This window comes from Morus notabilis, unplaced genomic scaffold (genome assembly GCF_000414095.1).
Source record: "Morus notabilis unplaced genomic scaffold, ASM41409v2 Scaffold946, whole genome shotgun sequence".
Lineage (NCBI taxonomy): Eukaryota > Viridiplantae > Streptophyta > Magnoliopsida > Rosales > Moraceae > Morus > Morus notabilis.
In genome coordinates, this window is record NW_010359240.1 from 268,455 (window position 1) to 286,644 (window position 18,190).

General features: G+C 33.0%; 2 protein-coding genes and 1 non-coding gene across 3 annotated transcripts; 2 read left to right on the forward strand and 1 right to left on the reverse strand.

The window, feature by feature from the left end:
* Window positions 1-2,473: 2,473 nt before the first annotated feature.
* On the reverse strand, window positions 2,474-2,550 carry LOC112090779. Its single transcript, XR_002901814.1, has one exon. It is a non-coding gene; the product is annotated as a small nucleolar RNA R21 (small nucleolar RNA).
* A 3,025-nt stretch (window positions 2,551-5,575) lies between these two features.
* Window positions 5,576-7,811, forward strand: LOC21400797. The gene is made up of 2 exons (XM_010093823.2): window positions 5,576-5,795; window positions 7,052-7,811. The coding sequence occupies exons 1-2, from the start codon at window positions 5,639-5,641 to the stop codon at window positions 7,333-7,335; spliced, it is 441 nt and encodes a 146-aa protein (XP_010092125.1). The 5' UTR covers window positions 5,576-5,638; the 3' UTR covers window positions 7,336-7,811.
* Window positions 7,812-14,132: 6,321 nt separating this feature from the next.
* LOC21400799 (probable folate-biopterin transporter 4) lies at window positions 14,133-17,999 on the forward strand. Its single transcript, XM_010093825.2, has 7 exons — window positions 14,133-14,386; window positions 14,940-15,067; window positions 15,504-15,725; window positions 15,829-16,290; window positions 16,480-16,677; window positions 16,817-16,954; window positions 17,386-17,999. The coding sequence occupies exons 1-7, from the start codon at window positions 14,306-14,308 to the stop codon at window positions 17,645-17,647; spliced, it is 1,491 nt and encodes a 496-aa protein (XP_010092127.1). The 5' UTR covers window positions 14,133-14,305; the 3' UTR covers window positions 17,648-17,999.
* The last annotated feature ends 191 nt before the right edge of the window (window positions 18,000-18,190 follow it).

An 18,190-nucleotide genomic window follows, 5' to 3' on the forward strand; every position in this document is an offset into this window, starting at 1 on the left:
TTTTGCTTAACATTTCCAAAATCAAAACAACAATTAGAGTCCAGTGCGCCAAATCTTAACGTGTTACAAAAAAAAAAAAAAAAAAAAAAAAAAGGGTTACATATTTTGGGTAAGAGTTGCAATTTCAATATAAAAAAGTTACACAAAGGGCATTGTTTCTTACATTTCAAAAAGAAAATGTTAACCCATTTAGTTCGCTGATTCGAGTTTTTAATTCGAGTTGAGATATGATTTTATGTGAAAACTTTTTACTATAATAAAAAAGTTAAATGTGACTGTTTGTGAGAGCTTTTTACTATAACAAAACTCATATCGGTGAAATGAACGGGGCTGTAAAACAATTTGTTATTCTACAAGGTTACTGTCCCGTTCATTTCACCGATTTGAATTTAAAATTTGAGTTTTATTACAGTAAAAAGCTCTCAGAAACAGTCACATCTAACTTTTTTTCTACAGTAAAAAACTCTCACATAAAATTACATCTCTATTTGAATTAAAAACTCAAATCAATAAACTAAACAGCCTACATTTTTTAATTCGACTTGTTACCAATTTTGAAATCAAAAAGCATTCTGACACAAAGTCAAAAAGCATTCCCAATCCTATATTTCCATTCCAACGGTTCAAGTTACCGCCGGATGAGAAATGCAGTGTTGGATTGGAGAATTATCCTATATATATATACCATATTTATCATTTACGGTATTGATAGTGAAAAACCATATTGGATTGAAAATGAACAGTTCCAAATTGTGTTCCCATGAGACATGATTCCAGGGGTGGGTGGCGACTACCGTCATGATTTGTGTGACCCCACACACCCCTTTTGAAGATCTACGTGCGCTTAAAAAGGAGATTCGTGTTATGATTCGAATTATAATTAGTGACTCGTTATAGTATTTTTTCTCACAAAAAATACACGTAAAACGAAAATGATTCTAAATCATAGTTTTGAATTTACGAACTAAACGTCCAATTATCTTATGAGGTCACCGACCGCCCTCTCCCGGCGACGATGAAGGCAGATTCAATCTGCAGAGTTTTCTTTTTTCTTTTTTTTTTAATTTAGTGTTTTAAAAAAATCTGGTATGAATGAGCACATTTTTCTAATGGTGAGCTTATTTATTAATGACCATTGGATCTATATCCAGCTTATTTATTTATGACCATAGGATGTATATCCCATGAACTAAAATATACATTATGGATACGTAGAAAGAGGCTACCGTATTGCAGAAATGCCCATACATTTCTTTTTTTCAAGGCTCAAGCTACTCTCATATCCTTTCCACTCATCTTCAGAATCCCCATTTTTACCAAATTTGCTTTGATGGGAAGAGCACAACCAATCACAAAGCCGACTGATAATAGTTTTCTTGTTTAGAGTCAATAACCAAGATAAATGTTAGTTGGAACCAGTATCTATCAAAATCAGTTATTAGTCTGAATGAGACGTGCGCCTACAATGGAGAACAATTACCTTTAAAAGAAAAAAAAAAAAAGAGTAATGATAAAACCTGTCTCTGTATTAATAATGCATAATTCATTCTGTAGTTTCAAAATATTGTAATTTTTCACTTTCAAAAGAAAAATATTGTGATTTTATCATGTCTTTATCAAATCACACAAATACCACTTCAATTTTTACGTTTCAGGATCAAAATTAACCAGTCTGCTATAAATCTCCTCCAAACACACCTTTTATCCAATATCCAAATTCCAATTGGATCTAAACCTGACCTTAAAACAAGTTAATAATAGTGTGAATCTAAAAGCCTGCATTTCCTTTAACTGGATTATCCAAAAGTCAAAAACTCTTAAATGGCATTTCTTTTCACAATTCTCGAGTGGAGAACCAGGAGTTTAAAAAAAAAATTTATGAGAGAGAAAATACTATAACAAGAGAGTTGAATTTGAATTTTTTTGATAGAAAATACGGTAACAAACAAGTTTTGAGCAGTCATTCGAACTGAGAAAAGAATACGAGTTTCTCTTATATTCCTAAAGTGTTGGTCATGATGCTTTGAAATGGCAATAGAGGAAAAGGGCAAAACAGTGAACAGATTTAGAACAAAGTGAAGTTCACTTCACTCTGCATTAGGCATGTCAAAATACTCAATTTTCACAATGTGGTCACTACAATCATCTTTAACACTAATGTTAAAACAAGAAATTGGAAATTTCATGTAATAACTAAATCCCACATTAAAAAAAAAATCAAGCTTTAAACAAATAGCACCCTAATCTCAACCACAAATTAGTATAACCCCAATACTATACTGCAAATCCCTCAAAATGGTTTATAATCATTGGAAAGTCAGTCCAGCACTTTATAAATGTAACAATCTTCATGCAAATAAAACTCAAATCTAGAGTTTCAAGTCAGGTAACAAGTTCAGATAAAACAATGAAAGCTGAAGAAAAAACTGTATTTGTAAAGCCAAATAACAAAACTTCACTGGGCCAAGAAGAACATCCCTCAAAATCCATTTTTTCATCAAGTGATTTTCAGGCCACTACTTTTAATTTGAATAATTCATCATAGGGATGCAATAACAAAATCCACATAAAATCAATTAAAAAAAACTGAATTTATTCAAAATTCACTCAAAATAACAAAATCCCCAAGATTTTGGAACAGATTATTGAACCCAGAACAAAGAGAGTACATTTAAATAAAGAACTAAAAAGCCAAAAGTAAAAAATCTCACCTTGATTCCTATATACATTTTTTCAGAACAAAAGAAAAGGAAAAAAAAAAAAAAAAAAAAGCTGAATCTATCGCGCAAATGCATAAAGATTGAAACTTTTTCATAAAATTTCACCTTGTAGAAGATGAACTTCGAAACCCCCAAATCCTATTGTGAGAATTGAGCACGAGAGATGCGCTGAGATTTCTAGGGTTTCATTGCGCCATTATATAGGGAACTGGAAGCAAAGCGGGCGGGAGGTGACGATGGGAATCTATGGACGTCATTTTTCTAAACGTTTGGTGAAAGAATTCAGTGTTTAAATTATGATTTATAATTTATTACATTATATTTTTTTATAAAAAATACATATAAATTAAAAATAATTATAATATTTGTTTACTTTATATATTTAAATTTTTAATTTAAATTGAGATATATTATTTTTTTAAAATTTTTTATTGTAATAAAAAAAATTAAATGTGATATTTTTTAAAAATTTTTATTATAAAAATTTAAAATTAAAAATTTAAATTGATGAACGATGCCATTATAATCCATCAACTAACGTTTCATCAACAGTCAAATGACATGTCATTTTTTAAGCATTGGAGAGGAATGAACGCCATCTCCTTTGTTGTTGTTTTACGTGGAAATGGAGAAAAACGACGACATGACCACTATTTCCAAAAAAAAAAAAAAAAAAAAAAAAACAAAACGAACATGACTTGTTTTATTGTGGCAAGAAGAAAACATGTCGTTTGAGGTCATGTGACTCATGTCGTTTTATCGTAGAGTACGGCATTTCTGCATTTATGAACTACATGCCGCTCCTTCAATTAGTTATACCTTTTGATAAGAAAACAACTTCTATTTCTGCTTCGACTAGAAACGACTTTGTTTTTTAAGGGTGTAATTCGTGAGTCGTATTTATATCAACTCATTTATTAATCGCGTTAAAAAATATCAACTCAAAATGACTTGTTTATTAATCGTACGTGTCAAAAATATCAATTCATATAACCTGTTTAAATTAATATATTAAATAAATAACTAATATAACAATGACTTATTTAATACAGTCAAGACATGTTTAATATGTTTATTAGTCAATTTATCTTTTTTTTAAGAAAAATAAAGAAATTTTACCTACAAATATTAAAATTTACATTATTTGTATTTAATATGTCATATAAACTTTCATGTTATATCACATATCATTAGATTATAGATGACATATATAATTAATCGTGTCAATTCGTGTTAAGAGGTCAACCCTAACCCAACTCAATTATTAATCGTGTCAATCCGATTATGACCAAACTCATTTATTGTAAATTTAAACCCGTTAACTTCGTACAGATTTTAAATCGTATCGTCATATCGATATCCGGATTGCCAACCTAATTGTTTTTAAGATCTTGTTGTTTTCCCTTAGTGTGAAAATTGAAAAGTGACACGTATTGAGGAGTGTTATCATACATGTAATCGACATGTCGCATTTACTTACAGTTACACGTCGTTTTTTTTTAGCTATCATCTCCTTTTCATTTCCACTCGATAAAATCAAAGGATATTGGGCCTAACTCAACCTAACAAAACCGGCTTGTTAGAGGAGGATTGCCCTCACCTTATTAAGTGGATCATGCTAATATCTCCAGCCAATATGGGATTCTAATACGCCCCCTCATGCACAGCGTAGATCATGCCAAACCGCTGCGAATAAGTTGATATTGGGAGACCCAACATTACAAAACTGGGCCTGCTCTGATATCATGTTAGAAGAGAAAACCTTAAGGAAACGACAGAAAGGAAAGAAAACGACTGAAAAATAATATGGAATTCTTGTGTATACAAGAAATGATACGGTAACAAGCTTATATACTAATACGCAAGTTGTGAAAATAAATTATAACTAACTAACAACTTGTACAATTAATTTCAACTAATTGGAACTAAAACGGATTAATTAGAAGCTGACTTAGCTATTCTAATAGATATCAGTAGAATATAAGACATATATCGTTTTCTTGCTCATAGACATGTTATTATATTTTTAATGCATTCCTTCCAACTCATATAGTCACATTTAACAACTTTTTTTATTCTCTGTCATCATACCCGAAAACAATATGTTGATTTACTTTGTCGTTTGACGTAGAACGACAAGGACATATTGCTTTGGCCTGTTTCCTGTGGTAAATTCAGGTGGTAAATGTGTTACGAATCCTAATTTTTTTTTATTTAAATCTTAAACGACAAGGACATATTAGGTGCGTTTAAAACTGTTTTTTAATTATTTTTGAAAACGTTTTCATACATCTTTTAAGGTACGAAAATAAAAACGGTTTGTAAACCGCATTTGTTTAGCATAAGTTTTCAAAACGAAAACAAAAATAAAAAAATAATGAAAATAGTTTTTGTGAAGAAAGTTAAAAAACTATTAGAAGTTGTTTTTTTTTCTGTTTTATTTTTTAGTACGTATATATTAAATTATTTAATTATTAATTACTACTTATATAATGTATTAATTAATAATTAATAAATTGATATTATTATAATTAATAAATAAATAGTAATTACTTAATTATTACATATTGCTTTGGCCTGTTTCCTGTGGTAAATTCAGGAGGTAAATGTGTTACGAATCCTAATTTTTTTTTTTTTTTTTCAAATCTTGAAGTAAGTTTAAAATGAAAAAAAAAAAGTAGCAATTTTCACCCGGCTGCCGTCTACCGACAATAATTTACCAAAAAAATCCAACGAAGAAGTGAAGGGTCGGTCGTATGACCGTAAGTGGTTTTGGAAAAGTGGACCCAGTAAACTTTGACAAATTGTCAAATACACACGGACCGACACCTACTTATGTATAAATGTCATAAGAAAGAGGATTTGAGTTTGAGTGTGTGTGAGTGTGAAGTTTGCGAATCACGAGTTACGGTACGGCCATGGAAGCTCAGCAGAAGACGAATCTGCTGGTGGGTTTTCTTCTCTTGACGGTCTTCCTTTCTGGTGTTGGAGCTTGGACTGGTGAGATCCATGGCAGAGTCGTCTGTGATGTCTGTGGTGATTCCTCTGTTGGAGCCGAAGATCATGTTCTAGAAGGTCCCATCTTTCTCTCTCTCTCTCTCTAATTAGCTTATTTTGTCCATTTTTCTTTATTGTTTATTGGGGGCGAAATATTCCTGAATTGGGTGTTTGTGTTTGGCTTGTATCTTTTTGTGATTGGTAATTATGACCATTATTTTTCGAGAAAAATTTGAATATGATTATGGGGTTTTGTCCTTTTGGTTATATTGTTTTGTGGGTTGGTGATAATGATTGTGATGCATGCTAAAAATTGCTTCGTTTTTAGGCGTTTTTATGAGAAATTTTTATTTTTATTTTTATTTTTTTTTATGACTGGTTTGATCATTGTACTGGGAGGATTGTTCTTAGACCCTTTTTCTTAATTAAAAAAAAAAATCTGCAGTATCTTTAATACATGGATCAAAATTTTTTATTTTATAGTGATTGTTCCTTTGAGTAGTTTATCGTTGAGCTATAATTCTATGCCCAATAAAGAGATATATATAGATTCAGTTACCCTTTCGTATTTTATTTTTTGTTGAAACTGCAGGCTATCATGAACTGCAATGTTCTAAACTTTTGCTTTTGCGCACCCAAAAAAGAGGGAAAAAAAAGAGGAAAACTTGTGCCTAGCACTTGAAAATAATCTAATTTCCTTTAAATAGGAAAGAGAATAAATGCCACACAACACTTTGTTGTTGTTGATCTTGTTGAGGAGCTATTTGGATATGGGAAAGATTTTTCATGGGCAATTGGTCTAAAGTTGAAAACTTGCAACAAAATTCATCATGTTTGTTACAAGGACAAGTTCAATTATCTAAATGACGTTTGGTTTCTTGTTTTATATGTTGTTCTTTTTTTTTTTTTTGAATCAGAAATGTTTGAAGTTACTACTCTGTCATCTACTTACTGTTTACATCCTTAAATCATCAATGGAATGAGGAAATCTGGAAAAGAGTAGAATTTGGAAACAAGTTGAAAATTCATGGCAAATTCAGACAATAATTGTGGGTGTTAGAGTTTTAATTTTGTTGTAACTACTTCAATTACTTGATGGAATGCGATTTCTTTGTTCTTGTCTTACAAATTCAATGTTAGATTTATGACATCTTGCAAATTCAAAATGAGATTTATGACATAAGTTCACAAATCGATGTTTAACTGCTAGAATTTGATGCAATGATAGTAATAATTGGCGAGCATTAGTAGAAATTTTGAGTTTCCCACATCCCAATTTGTCTTTTGTATTGGAGTAGCACTAACAGTGGTAGTTTTTGATTTGTCAAACGCAGGTGCTGAAGTAGCTGTACTTTGCATCACAAAATCTAGGGAAGTTCTAAACTACCAGGCATTCACAAACGCTAAGGGGATATACACGGTGGCGGAGACAATGCCTGAGAGTGACCGCTGGGATGCGTGCCTGGCGCGACCCATCAGCAGCTTCCATGAGCACTGCACTCATCTCGGCCAGGGCAGCTTGGGTGTAAAGTTCAGTTACAATCATCCATCGGGTTATTCTCACACTGTCAGAACTTTCGTCTATCGGCCTGCTAACGTCCCAACATACTGCATTTGACAACCTTAGAATCATTGTATATATTGCAGTAAAAGAAAAAGAAAGATATGTGCCTGTTTCAACTGATAAGAAGTTGAAAAGAGGATTAGCAAAAAGAAGTTGAAAAGAGATCTGGTATGTTTATGGGAAAAATCTTATGTAGTGGTCAATTTGTAAGTTTGTCTCTACTGAAGATTGAGGTTGGTAGAATGTTATAGATGAGCTTGTGTTAAGGATCGACGAGGTTAGAATAAACCAAAACTTCTGTGGAATTAGGAATAAGGGCAAATTAGAAGAATACCACTTTTATGGAGTTGTATGTATTATTTGAAAAGAAATGATAGTGTCACTGTCACTGTTTAACACGTGGATTTCACTATTTTATTTTTTGTTTAAATAATAATATTATATGTTCGTGAGTTCACGTGTTAAATAGTGAACGCAGAAAGTGATAGAGTATAAAAAGGGTGACGATAGCATTTTGCACTATTCTAATATGCCTTCTTGTGTAAAGATTTGAACTTAATTTACACATAAAAGTGATCTCGGTTAATAATTAGACGTCATAAATGGCAATGGGCTTAATTTTATACTAAATGATTGTTCATGCTTATTACAACTAATTGGAATTTCGGCCGCCAGATTTTGCATGATCATAATTGGGTGAGCATATCATAGTTGACAGATAAGTACATATTCGAACACTTTATAAGATAGTTTAATTAGTTTTTTCTTATACTAAAATAGTTTGAACTGTGAGTTAAAAGGACTCAAATCTATGAAACAAATATCACGTGTTACAAGTTACAAAGAAAAAAAAAAGGTTCAAGAAGCTTGTTATTTGAGTGGAGGATATCACTATTGTTTTTTTCTGTGTCATTTATCAATTGATGAGATAGATTCATGATCAAACAAAAAGTGGAAGTACAAAGGAATAGTGTGCAACTACTTCAATCAAAGAGAGAGAAAGGAAAAAAAAAAAAAAAAAGCACGTTTAAGTACCAAAAGTAGCCTAATGGCAAGGGACTTATTCCCTAGTGATTTAAAGATAGGTCGTAGATTGAGTCCTATGGTGGTGAAATTTGATATTATTTTCAAGCTACTTGCTTAATGTTAGTCATTGATAGGGTTGTGGTGATGCACTTTTTCTTCATATACAAGTTACTATAGCTTTGTTCATTTTACCGATTTGAGTTTTCAGTTTTAAGTTTCTACAGTGAAAAGTTTTCAGAAAATATCACATATAACTTTTTCTGCTACAGTGAAAAGCTCTCAGAAAATGTCACATCTCAACTCGAATTAAAAATTCGAATTCACAAAATGAACGAGGCCTATGGCTTCAACGTAATCATTTTTTAGGTGAGTCCCCTAATCATGTAGATTAAAAATAATTACGGCTAATCGTTCCTTGCTACAGTAATTATGTGCTGTAACGGTAATTGTACAAGTATTACCTAAATGTTGGTGAACAATTGTGATACTTCAAGTTAATACTAGCAAAAATAATTAGCTGGATAACCAGTGCATTTATGAAGGAGATTGTAATCGTTTTGCTTGTTCTTCTTTGATTGTGAGGCTAATTTTTTGCATTCAGTACCTCTCGTTAAAAGAAGAAATCTTTTCGAATACATTAGTCAAGACTAGGAGTTCAAAATCCGTTCATCGACAATTAGAAAGGATCTTTAAACGTGATGATAAACATCGAGATTAGATCTAAATATCCGCTTATCTGTTGTTATATACATACGTAGAAGATAATTAAAAGATTTAAACTTGAAATCTCAAGTTCTCAACATTAAAAATAGATAGAGACTAATCACACTAGGCTAAAGAAAAACATTTATTGGTTGTTTGGAAGATATACTCAAACCATGATTCTTGATTCTGATGTTTGAAATTTAATTTTTTTATGAGAGAAAAACATTATAGCAGAATCAATGATTTGAGTTTAAGTAAACGAAATAAATGGGCGCCTTTAATTTATCTCTTACTTCATGTTGAAATAAAACATGCGATATATGGATTTGAACCTCATATCCTCTCCTAAATGAATTACACGACGTGTCAATTAAAATATCTTAATTGCCTTTGTTGGAACAAAATTCCATCAAACACTTAACCAACGCTCTTAAACTGACAACTTGGATTAAATAGACTAATAATCTAAGAAATTATACACTCAAAGAACACAAACAACCTTAAAGAAAGTATTAAGATAAAATATCAAAATTTCGAGATTCTTATAGTGAAAATAGAATCCGTAATGTTTCCTCTCAAATTAAGGGAATGATTATACATTGGGAATAGGGTTTAAGTCTCCCATTAATTTGAGAGTATATTCTCACTTTAATTACAAAATAAAATCATTCACCTTGGTGTGTTACAACTTATAGAGGGTAAAATCTACAATTAGAAAAATCAAGGGCCAATGGCCGAGTTAGGAGTTGTTGATTGGTGAAAATGATCAGCTGTGAGAATGAAAGCGTTAGTAAACGTGAAAGTAAATGAAAGCAGTAAAAAAACACAAGAATTTATAGTAGTTCCCCTGATAATACATGGTACGTCCACTGTAGGGCTCCGGTGGTTTTACTATGACTGCTAAAAAGCGTTACAATAAGTCGTTCTGAGAAGAACATGATGAGAGAGAGAGAGAAGTATGCTGGAAAATATAGAAAATAATGGGAAAGTCTTCTAAAAATGAGCGTGAGAGCTTTTGTGTGCAGTGAAAACATGCCGAACTATGTCCAAATGCCTTGTAGTTATAGTTGATGAGGCTCCACGAGTTGTTTTCTGATTGTCTGCATGATATGGCCTTGAAGTCATGATATTTCCTTCCTTTTAAGGCGATGTGTGACTTTTCTTAACCGGTTTTGTCCATAATTTACCGGTTAATCATGGTTTCTTGCCCATTTTGAGTTGATTCGGCATCTTTTATTGCCTAATTGTTGGAGATCTAGTTTCCTTATGTAGAAGACAATCAATTTCGTCCAGTGAAAGGGTTGCTTGCGTAAACCGTTCCTTATTAATTCTTTTAGCTGGAGCAGGTGATTTTTTTCCTTTTTTCTGGCCGATTCTGTTGCCAAATCCCGTATAAGGAATGTCTTGAGGATATTCTCTCGTGACTTGATGCCCAAGGCTGTCAGTCGACTCGTGGGATCAACCGGTGGAGTTGATCAGTTGACCAATCGATTTTGTCTGGTCAGGGAATGGTGGTGACTCATTTTGTGACCTTCTAGAGCCCAAGTTATCACGTGCACGGTGAGAAATGAGATACATAATCTAATCTTAACACAAATGATAAATAATTACTGTGGATTAAATGTTGTCCATTGAATGCTCTTAATTATCGTCTGCTACTTGTTGCTGCCTTATGACCTTTAGGCTTCCTTCTTTAAACGAAACATTAATGTTCGGACACTCGGATGCTCAGACACTTGGGTGCTTGAACGCTCAGACGCTCAAATGTTTAGATATTTAGACGCTTGGACACTCAGATACTCTGACACCCGACCTATTGATATTTGGATACTCGACAAGCCACATGGAGTTGCCACATCATAATTATATTATTGCCAAAAATCTTAGGCAACATTAGCCCCTAGTCTTCTAGCATTGCTCCTTAAGCGAATGTGATTAAATATTTTTCACTTTTTTTTAATATATTGGAATGTTTCTGAAGAAGAGCTTTTTTTATGCTATACATTCCTTAGAATGTTTAGAATGCCCAAACATTCTGAATTATGATTGAGATGATTTTTTTTATGCGTTCACAATGAAAAGATGAATAATACCTTATTAAAATTTTTCATCACCAAGGAGTTTTTATTAAATACTATCTAAATATAAATTCAAGTTTTGACCCATCCAAATACAAACTCAAATAGATTCTCAATTCACCGTAACTCAAAATGTGCATATCTAAACACAAACTCAAATTAGAGTCCCAACTCAAATACACGTTAACTCAAATTAAGACTTGAACTCAAATCACCTTAACTCAAAAAACATAAATGAACGAGCCCTAAGGTGCTCAGACTCGGAGCAATTTGGTGCTCAGATTTATTTTTATTTATTTATTAATTTTTTTTAAGTTTAGCTCACAAAGTGCTCAAAAATTCTAAGTATTAAGGTACTCAGACACCCTTAGAACTTTCAAGTACTTTGAGCTCAGACATTCCGAGCATTTTAGTGCTCCAATTTTTTTCAAGCTTGTCTCCAAGATTGCCATAAATAATGAAGATTTGAGGAAATCCGCTGGAGATTTTTTTTTTTTTCCTTTTTTGTCAAGCACGCGAAGATCTTGACCATGGATTTGCAAATTAATTATCGGAAAATCCTCTCATTACTTATGCAAGTTTCAAAAAGATATAATTCCAGTCATTCTTCTTATAAATGCAAAAAAAGAGCGGTGCTCAGAAATGCTAGGAAAAATCTGAGCACCGAAGTGTTTAGACCCAAACACTAAAAACAAAAAAAAAAAGTGCGCAAAATATTTACCTCAAAGGAATGAAGTGCATTTGCTTCGCATACGCGTTAAGTATTCCAGCCTTTTGATGTGGTCAATGTGGTCTAGGGCGCGCTAGTCTTTGCATAGACTCGACAATGGAGACATAGCGAGGATCAACCGCAACCAGGATAGGCTCATGGTCTGAAGCTTGTATGGAATGAATTGTTGAAGGTTTTGAACGGTGTTCAGAAGATTCTTTAGAAAATTCGAGAAAATTCTTCAACAAAGAATTCAAGAATTTACTGTTTGGAATTCTGCCTGTTACCTGGGGAACCCCACTTCTTTTAGCCAAGGAATTCGAGAGGCCAAAGACCCAAAGCCACCTTCTCGAATCTTCTAAAGAAACTTCCAAACACCGTTCAAAACCTTCAACAATTCATTCCATACAAGCTTCAAACCATGAGCCTATCCTAGTTGTGGTTGATCCTCACTATGTCTCCATTGTCGAGTCTATGCATAGATTAGCACCCGCTAAATCGCATTGACCACATCCAAAGGCTGGAATACTTCCGCGTATACAAAGCAAATGCACGTCGTTCCTTTGAGGTAAACTTGTGCCCTTCCTATTTTTTTTTTTGGTACTCAGATTTTTCTAAACACTTCGGTGCGTTTAAAATTTGTTCTAAAATGATTTTATTTTTTTATATGAAATAAAAATGAAAATGTTTTTATTTTCAGACATAAATTATTTTTTAAAATGTGTTTGGTAGTTTTATAAAGAGATTATTTTCAGTATAAAAAACTTATTAATGTCTCCCTTTCTGCTTGAAAGAGGAAAAAATAAAAATAAAAAATAAAAAACGATTAAAAGTCATTTTTCATTTCTCTCCTATTTTACACTAAACTAAAAAATTATTTTTATTTTTGTTTATTGTCTTTAATTGTGTCAAACACCGTTTTAAAATCGTTTTTATTTTTTCTTTCTCAAAAATATGAAAAATAAAAACAAAAACAATTCCAAACACACCATATCTATTTTTTCTTTTCCCTTTTAAATATTTGGATTTAAGTGCTTTGGTACTCGAATTTTCCTTGTCACTCCCAAGTATCCAGTTTTTTAGTGCTTGGCTTCAAGCACTTTGATGCTCGGATATTCCTTATCGGTTCAGAATACCATTTTTGTTTCAGTGCTTGGCTTCGAACACTTTAGTGCCCGGAATTTCCTAGCACCTCCGAGCATTTTCTTTTACCAAATTTGCCACAACGGCTAACGGCTAACTTTTTATTCCTTTTCTGAAGAATTTAAAGGTCCGTTTGGTTCAAACGTTTCAATTAGTGATTTTAATTTTGATATTTAAAATTTATATTTTTTATGAGAAAAAAATATTACAGTAAAATCAAAATTATAAATTTAAATACATAAAATAAACGAGTCTTAAAAAATTTGGATGAATATAACATTCAAAGAACACAAACAATCTCAAAATAAGTATCAAAATAAAATATCAGAATTTCAAGATTCTTGTATGGAAAATAAAATGCGTAATTTTTACTTTCAAATTGAGAAATTTATAATATATGAATAGAGAATTAATTCTCTCATAAATTTGAGAGTTTATTTTCTCTTTAATTACAAAATATAAATTGTATACGAAATGGTTTTAGAAACAAAAATCTTGATATAGTCATACATAAATGAAAAGAAATATAAAATTACATTGCAATATCGTGCGTTTTATTGAATTAGTGGATTAGTATCTTGATGCTCAGATAATAACTAAACTATAATTCTATTATAAAAAAAAAAAACTAAACTATGATTTCGTACTTGAGAAAAAAAAGCCTTTTTTTGCGACTTAAAATATTATTTTTCCCCTAAACTTCAAATTAATTCTCACAATGCAAAAAATGCCACAAATTTTGTTTGTCTAATTGATCACACAATTAAATTAATAAAACCTAAGACAATATAATATAATATTCCTAAAAAAATAATAACAAAAAACGACAATCAATAGTTTTTTCTTTTTCTTCCTTTTTTTTTTTTTTTTTGAATGAAACAAAAAAATTATCATGACCTTTCTTAAAAAAAAGAAACAATAAAGTCGCCGATTCCGTGCGAGGTGGCGGCGACCACGACGTATTCACGATTCGACACTACTTCAAGCGGGCCCCAGTACTGAGGTGGCAAGATTTGGTTGGCGAACTGGACGTGTCCACCACTCCCACGAACTTCATCCGAAATGACGAGAAAGCCCACAACGTAAAGCTCCCATTCAAGACTCGGTGGTGGCATAATTGTCCAACAGCTTTAGCGCCCAAAATACCGTTTCGTTCGTTGAAACACATGGGAAAGAGAAAATAGGAGAGAGAAAGTGCGTGACGAATCTAGCGAGCCATGAAAAGCTCTCCGTGAAAACAAATAGATATGATATATACGTAAATATATACACACACATATATATAATTCATGGAAATTTTCTGATATAGAAGAAAGCAGGAGAGAGAGAGAGAGAGAGAGAGAGAGAGAGAGAGAGAGAGAAAATGATACAATGGCTGGGAAAGTTGCGAGCTGCTTTTGGCGCGTCGTTTCTTTGGCTTGTCTGCTTGATTTATTTCACCCAGGTTTCATTTCATTTCTCTGTGATTCCTTTCTTGATTTCGGATTGAATTTTGTGGCCTGTTTAATTTTTTTTGTTAAAAATGTACTGCGAAATCAATGTTTTAAATCGTCGAAGAATCGGGTTTTCTCTGTCTTTGGGAGTTTGAGATTCGTGAATTAGTTATTGGAAATGGTGAATTTGGTACAGAAATCAGCACTATGAGGTTATTTTGCGGTTCTTGTATTTGGTCTGGAGTTTGTTGGAGTATTTATCCTTGAATTTAATTATTTGAATTTTTGGAAGTAATTTCTATTATCCTTCGATGGAATTTCATAAGTTTTTTTTTTAAAGGGAAAGAAAAAAAGGCATTAGCTTTGCCTTAGTTTTAGAAATTTTATTCAGTTATAAAAATTACACAAATGTTATTAGATCTCTTTTTCCAAACGACTCGTGGTATTTCATGTGTTTTTGCTTTTCTTTCTTTCTTTCTTTCTTTTTTTATTTTTTATTTTATTTTTTACACGATTTGAGATTTTAATGTATTCACATATTGGGATAAACATGTGTCTTTGCAGGGTTTTAGATCCTTTGTGTGGACAGCAGTTTCTTACCAACTAAAAGATAGGCTCAAGTTATCACCTTCAGCTTCACAATTTGTTTTTTCAGTAGCATTTTTCCCATGGAGCATTAAACCGCTATATGGGTATGGATATTTCCTCTGTTAAAGTGACACTTTTGTGTGTTTTCTGTGATTTACAAGCATCAATACCCTTCTATATGATTACAAGTTGTTATTATTTGGAAATACTTGTATTGATCTTGATTCTGTTCTAATTGCTTCATAACGTCCGAGGATGAGACGAACCCATCATAGTTCAATAGGGGTTAGGCAAATCAAATCCGTGTGAGGGTTTCTCTACAATTTAAACAAGGGTGTTTGATCCATTTGAAATGCGTTGCTTTAATATAAAGAGTGTAAGATAAAATGCATCAAATAGAAGTATAGAACATCAGATTAGCAATGGGATTGTAGATTATAAGCCAATCATTTGTGATCCAAGTTGAAGCTGGTTAAGATGCGCGCTCGATATTACTTTCTTTTCGGCACTTGGGGATCTGATTGCATAATTTACTTGCAGAATTATTTCAGATTGTATACCTATCAAAGGAAGAAAAAGGATTCCGTACTTATTGATCTCAACCGTGCTCTCTCTTGTCTCATGGCTTATACTGGGCCTTAACACAGCCACGAGAAGTTCTGGATGGTACCTCACGTCTCTCCTAACAGTGCAAAACTTTGGTTCAGCCATGGCTGATGTAGTTGTCGATGCAATGATTGCTGAGGCAGTAAGATTTGAATGGTATGTACATAAGTTGAGCTCTTTCTGTTACTATTTCAGTGAACTTTATCTGTATGTATGTCAGTTTGAAGGTACTTTGTATCTTACATATGTCCACGATCAGGGCCTCATTTGCTGGAGATCTCCAGTCAATGTCTTGGTTGGCAATGGCTTTGGGCGGCATATGCGGGAACTTGTCAGGAGGATATGCATTAACTAACTTAAATACAGAGACAATATTTCTTCTTTTTGCTGCTCTACCATTCATGCAGTTGGTATCTTGTGGCTTGGTTGAGGAGAATTCTGTTGGCAATAATGTTCTTCCCGAGTCTTTTAACTCAAAAAGCTCCAATGGAGTAAATGGGAACAATGGTAATCTGGATGGAGATGGTTTCAGGGACAAGAAATCAAATATCAGTACTTTGAGAAGAAAGAAGAGTCAAAAGGACCATAAGAAGAATGTGGTTATCTCTAATAAACTCCAGAGTGTTGAAAATGCCGACTCCTTGGCATCATCGTTGTTCCAATCCCTGAAAACTGCCACTTATAGCTTGTTCTGCGCTTTTAGAAAACCAATCATTTACAGGTAAATAATAAGGTTTAGAATTCTGATGGACTAAGAATAAATTAATATATCAGTTTATAACCCTGTTTGTACATGTACATCCATTTTTGGTACTTCACCCAGCTTTCCAATTCATCAATCATGCCTTTTTCCCTTATATCTTTGCTATTTTCATATCCGGAGTTATATTGAGCCTTTCTTTTTTCCCAGACCAATGGCTTGGTTTTTCCTTGCGCATGTGGTAGTTCCAAATCTCTCGACAGTCATGTTCTATTACCAGACTGAAGTCTTAAACTTGGAACCATCTTTCTTGGGGACTACGCGAGTTATCGGATGGTTAGGGCTTATGGTTGGAACCTTCACCTACAATCAGTATCTAAAGACAATGAAGTTACGAAGAATCCTCATGTGAGTACTAGCAGTTTTAGTGATTTTACTTGTGTATATATGTCTAATGGCTATGTTTCTGGTTGAATAGATAACCTTAATTACTTGGTTCCTTCTCAATTAGAGTTTGTTGATGATGTTTTCACCCTTATCCATGCAGGTGGGCTCATATTGGTTTGACTTTATTGACACTCCTGGATGTTGTTTTAGTGTCTCAATTGAATGTTTCCTTCGGAATATCTGATCGGATAATGGTGCTTTGTGGATCAGCTCTTAGCGATGCAATCAATCAATTTAAGTATGTTCTAATCTTGCTCATTTCAATCCTCGTCTGTAGTTTTTCAAATGGTTCCATGTGGTCTTAAATGCACGCATGATTATCTCATTTGTTTTAGTAACTCTTCATCTATCCGATCATCTTGATACAAGCATACATTTATTGATTTAACTGAACATGAAAGTTTGAAGTATTTTCGGCATTGTTGTCTTATCATTATTGCATTTGTGGATAATTTTCATGAGCCGCAGGTTTATGCCATTTGCTGTCTTAAAATGCATGCATGATTAGCTTCTGTTTTTTTTTTATTTAAATTTTTTAAGTAACTCTTCATCTTTCCAATCATCTGTGTATTCTATATCTTGAAACATAAAACAAGTGTAACTGCATTGATTAAACCGAACAAGTAACTCTATATCATTTTCGCCATTTCTGATTTAATTGAACTGCAGGTTTATGCCATTCCTGATCTTGTCCGGACAGCTATGCCCACCAGGAATTGAAGGCACTTTGTTTGCCCTTTTTATGTCAATAAACAACTTGGGGTCCACATTCGGGTCATTCACGGGTGCCAGTTTGGCTTCAATCTTGAGCATATCCTCGGGTTCTTTTGACAACCTTCTTTTGGGCATTTCCATTCAAGTTTTCTGCACTCTCATCCCTATTGCCTTCCTATTTTTGATACCAAAGAATGCTACAGGGATATCAGCATAGATAGTGATTTACACCAATACAAAACAGAATTACCTAGTCAGTGAAGACTACAGAAAATTACCTCTTTGAAGGAGCTTCTTCTATGCGGCAGTTGACATTTACAGATGCACAGCAAAAGTTGAAGCGATAAATACTTTGGACGATGACAATTTTTCCTTTATGTGGCTGGCCTTGAAAAGCCAAACTATGAGATTTTGGTTTTTCATGTAATTAGCAATAGAGAAATGGAAATTATTGTTCTTTTGCGAATTGTTATTGATTGAAAACATTGATAGGGAACTGGGAGGGAAGATTTCCAATTTATATTTCTCTACGACCAAAGCACTAGTCTTTCTCCTCTACTTATTCTCAAACATGCATTTAAAGAGTTTTAGCACTATAGCCACTTAAAAATTTTGCTGCTTTACATATTGCTCCTTGAATTTTTAATTTTACTTTTTAAGTTTTTGCATTTTGGCAAGTTTTACTTTAATTTTTAATTATCGTAATTAGACCTTGAACCCCACCCCCCCCCCCCCCACCACAGTCACACGCGCCGCCGAC

Bases quoted from the DNA above. Each gene is read 5' to 3' on its own strand.
- LOC21400799 (XM_010093825.2), top strand. From the start codon at position 14,306: ATGATACAATGGCTGGGAAAGTTGCGAGCTGCTTTTGGCGCGTCGTTT. The intron at 16,678-16,816 runs GTGAGTACTAGC...TTATCCATGCAG, and splicing joins AAGTTACGAAGAATCCTCAT to GTGGGCTCATATTGGTTTGA. The intron at 16,955-17,385 runs GTATGTTCTAAT...ATTGAACTGCAG, and splicing joins GATGCAATCAATCAATTTAA to GTTTATGCCATTCCTGATCT.
- LOC21400797 (XM_010093823.2), top strand. From the start codon at position 5,639: ATGGAAGCTCAGCAGAAGACGAATCTGCTGGTGGGTTTTCTTCTCTTG. The intron at 5,796-7,051 runs GTCCCATCTTTC...TGTCAAACGCAG, and splicing joins CGAAGATCATGTTCTAGAAG to GTGCTGAAGTAGCTGTACTT.